The 6,011-nt window shown below is 46.4% G+C and overlaps 1 protein-coding gene across 1 annotated transcript; it reads right to left on the bottom strand.

The window, feature by feature from the left end:
• Positions 1 to 2,751: 2,751 nt before the first annotated feature.
• LOC122262303 (transcription factor HES-4-like) lies at positions 2,752 to 3,799 on the bottom strand. Its single transcript, XM_043030299.2, has one exon. The coding sequence runs from the start codon at positions 3,660 to 3,662 to the stop codon at positions 2,895 to 2,897; it is 768 nt and encodes a 255-aa protein (XP_042886233.1). The 5' UTR covers positions 3,663 to 3,799; the 3' UTR covers positions 2,752 to 2,894.
• Between the last annotated feature and the right edge of the window lie 2,212 nt (positions 3,800 to 6,011).

Raw genomic sequence — 6,011 nt, 5'->3', positions numbered from 1 at the left:
AGAGAGAGAGAGAGAGAGAGAGAGTGAGAGTGAAAGAGAGAGAGGGAGAAAGAAAGAGAGAGAAAGAGAGAACGAGAGTATAGAAAGAAAGAAGGGAAGAGAAGGAGGGAAAGAGGGAAGGAGGGAGGGAGGGAGGAAGGAAGGAAGGAAGGAAGGAAGGAAGGAAGGAAGGAAGAGAGAGAGAGAGAGAGAGAGAGAGAGAGAGAGAGAGAGAGAGAGAGAGAGAGAGAGAGAGAGAGAGAGAGAGAGGCGGTGTGACCGAGGGAGAGGAGAGAGGAGAGAGAGAGAGAGAGAGAGAGAGAGAGAGAGAGAGAGAGAGAGAGAGAGAGAGAGAGAGAGAGAGAGAGAGAGAGAGAGAGAGAGAGAGAGTTGCATTTTTATGTAGTTTTACAAATATCAAGCTAGCTTCACGTACCTTGAAGTCCTTACATTTACCAATATTAGAAGAGTTGGATATCTAACCTGCACTGAGCAGATTCGGCTGATGAGATAAAAGTAGGAGACTCTTGGCATCCTGTTTCATAGTTGTTAAACATCCTGTGCCTCCGTCAACATTTTAGAGGGTCAAGTCTTCCCACCGCCGTCTTCGCGCGTGTTTACGTTCGTGTTTATGACGTCACGTAGATCCTTAACTTCTATGCGAACGGATGAAACTGAACGCTGAGAAAATAACTTTGTTGTTTCAGTAGCCTACGTCAATGTAAAGTACATTTTCGTGTGCAGAGAAGAAAACAATTTGAGATGTAATTTTCAATAGAAATAGATAATAGTACTAGATACATGGTGTTTTTATTAGGCGCTCTTTTTATTTTGTTTTACCATATGTCGTTACCCAGCATATTTTAGCAACGTGAGAGCAAACATGAATGCTCAGTTGATCCTTATATGCACAGTCAGTCACTCAACATTATGTACCTTAAGCCACTTCATGTACACAGGCGGTTACTCCCTGTGTACAATCAGCCATTCAGTATGTACATACGGTCACTCGATCTGTTTAGTGGGTGTGGTCGGTTTGTCAGCGAGACCAAGACGCCAGCTGATTTACAACGGGCACGACAGCGCTGTTAATGGTTACCTGACGAGTCCTATACCTTCGGGGGACGAAAGAGATTGGCGTGTTGATCCCTAACGCTGGATATGTGTTTAAGTTGGTGAATGCTGAATGAACATGTGATTCCATCGACCGCTTTGGATTTTAATGTGACTGAAGGTTTGCTTTTAATTCATTCCATCACTTTGAATTATATTTTCAAACATTAAAAAACGGGTATCATAAGTTCTTCATAAGCTCTAGCAGGATATTTTGGGAATGCGCTATAGATTGAGCAACATTTCCTGTTGATTCAAAAGGTTTCTCTTATTGTGCATTGTTGGGGATTAGCTTCGCTCTGGGGTTCAAGTTGCAATATACTTTTTGTTCAGCTTTACATATTTCTTGACCGTCTCTTCTTGGTCCGTTTTATATTTGTATGAAAACATTAACAAGTGGAGATAGTTGTAATTTCATTCAACCAATTTCGCTAATATTTTGAGAATATCATATATATATATATATATATATATATATATATATATATATATATATATTATACATATATATATTATATACATATATATATTATATACATATATATATTATATATATATATATATATATATAAATATATATATATATATATATATATATATATACATAACCTTCTTTACTTCTTAGTATTACTCATGATTTTGGTAAAGGATATATATCATAAAGTCATAAATAATTTAATCAAGTCTTTTATTCTAATCACAGAAGTGGGTATCACAATTTACTCATAACATGGGAGCGAGGCGGAAAGCTGTCACTTGCTCGCCGCATTGTGAAGGTGCTGGCACAACACAACAGACACACAGATGCTTAAGTAGAATTTGCAGGTAAACAAGGCTTACAGCATTGTGCAAGAACATGAAATAAAACCTTAAGTAAGAAAACTGTATGCAACAGCTTACAAACAGGCAACTAACAATAACAGTAACAACTATGAATTTGTGACGCAAAATGGGACATTTTGTGATTTTATCAACAAAAACAACTTACTTTGAAATGCCTAAGCACTGTAACGCAAGCAAAAACTCGCTCACAATTAACTCAGACCAAATAATCAATCTTTGTACAAGCAATGAAAGACCTCTGGCGTTAAGTGTTGTTTTTTCTCAGAGATGATTTATAACAACATAATTTTGCAAATTAATGTACAAACTTCGGAAAGTGTGAACAATAGAGTAATTTATATTCTAAAATTACATTATCACAGAGTTAAAAATTATTTCTAACAATAAAAAGTGCATTATGTACAAAAATATCTATGAACTATCACAAAACTATATCACAATATAAACACTGGAGAGATGGCATGGGGGAGGGGGAGGGAGGTATGAATGGGGGGAGGGAGAAGGGAGGGAGGAGGCGATTGAGGGGCGGGAGGGAGGCGTGAGGGGGGGAGGGGGGGGCGAGGGGAGAAAGGGGAGGGGGTCGAGGAGGTTATACGACTGGGCGGGAGCCTTCACAACACGCGGACGGACTCCGGGGCAGTGAAGTGATGGGGTGATGGGGCTGCGACCTCGTCCTTTGAGGGGGGGGGGGGCGGACATCCGAGGCGCCCTTGAGCCACACGTACAATCGTGCCTAGACACACGCACGCACGTAGCAGGAGCAGAGATAATTTGGCACGACGAATCCACACAGATGATGGAGCGGAACTCCCGACTCCTCGCTTCCTTCGTCACCAGCGCTGCTTCCAGAGTGACGGACTTGGACCACCTTCGGGAACTCGGAGGCGACGACGACGGGCCTTCGCCAGCACAAGGATTGCCCACCACTGCACTGAGCCCTTTCTCTCTTCCGGGTGCGCTCACCACGGTCTCCAGGAGTTCTTGCCCTCCAAGGCCTTCTGGTCGTCTCTCGGCGAAGGACGGCGCATGGACAGGTCTTGAGGGCCCACGTACACCTCCCGGATGGGCGTGGGAGCGACAATCTTGGGCGTCGTCGAGGCAGGCGATTGGGCGGGCTTCATGCTGAGGTCCATGAGCGGGGGTGGTGACATGGGCGGGGACACCGCGGGAACCATCACCACAGAGGGGTGGGCGGCGGGCGCTGGGCGAGCAACAGGGACAGGGGCGACGGCGGGCGCTGGAGGTGATGCTGTGGGAGGCGTGGCAAGGGGGGCGGCGGTGACGGGAGGAGAGACGGGGCCGCTGGAGGGGGGCACGCCCGTCATGGCTGATGCACATGATGTGAGGTGCGTGAGGAGACGCGACGACACTGCAGGTTCCAGGCTGGGGGAGGCGATGAGGAAGGACTGCACCTGTTGCGCTGCTGCAACGAAGCCCTGCTGGAACTTGAGGGCGTCATGTCTGGGGTCGTGGCCGCCGGGAGGCAGAGTCAGACGGCGGCGCTGGTTCAGGCGGCGAACGTGACGGACGGTGAGCTCGAGGATGTCGGCTTTCTCCAGGCGGGTGACAGTCTCTCCTTCGGCCTGCAGCGCCGCCACCAGGAGGTCCCGAAGTTCGTCGAGGCAGCGGTTAATGCGTGCCCTCCGCTTCCTCTCCAGCAAGGGCTTCATCACACGCTTATACTGATCCGTGCGGGACACAGGCTCCATTTGTACCGAGGAAACCATCTTAATCCACAATATGTAATTACAGAACACTGCAGAAACAAGTCTTTCGACTGAAGGCGAACACTTGAGCCGGACAGGAGTTTTCGGTCTCGCTATCCGTTCGTGTACGAGTGCGTTTAAGATCTAAGGTTGACCACGGGGCCGGGTCGTATAAGTAGGGTGAGTCCTCGTCATCCTACAGCTGCCGGATTTCACCATATGCCAACGCAGCGAATCATTTCATTCAGTTTTCGTTTTCATTTAATGTTCTTGCTCGCGATATGAGGAATACAAAATAGGAGAATACAGAAGTATAATCTAAACCAATATATTTCCATAAATTGTGCAAAACTGAAAAGAAAACAATATTTACAGCAAGTGGCAATAGCTGCGTCCGGGCGCCTCGTGGGAACCTCGCGCCATGCGTCGTCCCAGTAAGTAGCGGGTGCCCACTTGCACGCCCGCACACCCCCATCTTCTCACGCTCGCTCTCCACTTATCTAAAACGACTATCGCCACCGTTATGTCACTTGAAGATACCTACGAGGTTACCGAATGATATTCTGCAAGTCTTAACCCATTACTACATCAGAGATCGTTAAGACGCGTCCGTAATAGCGGGGTTTCGTGGGATCTCCCTCCCCCATTCCCTGTTCTGCCCCGGGCTCTTGTCCCCGCAGGCAATGCCGCATCTACCCAAGTTGTTCATTAATGTTTTATTTATATACGACTTCCTTTAAATGTAACTGGCCTTTGAAATCACACAGAGCTGTACCGTACACAGCAGTCTACATTTACGCAAATCCGAGGCATGCAGTGAGACGCGAGAAAAGGAAAAATTCGTTATGTCGACTTGCTCCCTTCATTAGGTACATCCGACCCCCCCACACCTGTTGTCTCAGACCAGAAGGGGGTGAGGGGAGAGGAGAGGCTTGGGAGAGATAAAAATATATAAATATGGTGGGAACTGATAGAAAAAAAGGATTGATAGGATGGTAGAAACAGGGAGAGGGAGAGGGAGAGATAGGGAGAGATAGGGAGAGATAGGGGAGGGAGAGGGAGAGGGGGGAGGGGGAGGGAGAAGGAAGAAGAAGAATGGAGAGAGAGAGAGAGAGAGAGAGAGAGAGAGAGAGAGAGAGAGAGAGAGAGAGAGAGAGAGAGAGAGAGAGAGAGAGAGAGAGAGAGAGAGACAGACAGACAGACAGAGACAGAGAGGAATGAAATTGTATGCCACACGAACAATAAAATCAGAAAATGAGATGGATTTCCCTTTGCTCGTGCGTCCTCATCGAGCCGTAATAAAGCTATCTGCATGTTATCACCTTCCGTATAACACTGCAGCCGCAGCCTTGAAACCTATAGGCGCCTGTACACCAATTATCACATTAGCAGCCATATAGGCTCTTCCCTTCCCTTTTTCTCGACCAAGAAGTAATATATAGGCCTATACACCTGACGCACTTCCTGTCGGGCGGCATAAGGCGAGAGAGAGGTAGCCCCCCCACCCCTATCCCCACCCACCAAGGGAATAACGAGCAGGCCGATGGGCATGAACGTGTTCCTTCGGGGCATGAATGTAGCGATCCGTCGTGGGCATATAATTACTTCGCTACCCGAGTCATGCCCAGTGCCGTCGCCCTCCTCTCCTTTTCCCCCCCCCCCCCTCCCCCCCGTCACCAGGTCCACCACCTCCAGCCTCCATCTAAACCCTTCCTGTGCCCCCATCCCCCATCCCCCTCCATCCACCTGTTACACCCTCCATCCCTTTCTCTGCCAACCTGTACGTGATGGAGGCTAATCTAACGTGCGGATTAAAACCGCCGTCCAGGCTATCCATTTTGTGTAGGTCTACCCTCACCGCGGGTCGGCCACTTGCCCAGTATAGCCAGGGTCTATCCTGGGTCTATCCACACCTCGGCAGGCTTATCCGTGGGGCCAATTCATCATAAAACTTTCCTTGGTATTATAGCAATTTCCTTACGGTGTATTAGAGGATTTATTATTTTTTTTCCTTTTGAATATTTTGTTCGATTGATTCTTCGTTCTTGAGTTCAATAAAAGAATATATTATGTGAAGGATTTTACTGCCGCATGCCACTCACTCAAGCATTGAAATACAAGCGATGTGCATGTGGATAAGAAAGTTATTTGGGCGAATTTGTACATCCAAAATATCATTTACGGTATTCATGATATTCAAAAGTCAAGACATTTCTTTAAATACCTATTATTTTCATAATTGCATTCATCATTATCTTTGTTGTTTTTTTTCATCATTCACTTTTTCATTGATTTTTTTTTTTTCAGTTGGCAATAAATACTTTTGTTTTTAGTCTTTTGCAAAGTTCACGATAATCATAAAGTATTTTC

Source organism: Penaeus japonicus, unplaced genomic scaffold, assembly GCF_977035675.1.
Source record: "Penaeus japonicus unplaced genomic scaffold, GWHDUDI00000001_assembly GWHDUDI00000029, whole genome shotgun sequence".
Taxonomy (NCBI): domain Eukaryota; kingdom Metazoa; phylum Arthropoda; class Malacostraca; order Decapoda; family Penaeidae; genus Penaeus; species Penaeus japonicus.
This window is presented reverse-complemented; position numbering and strand designations above follow the sequence as displayed.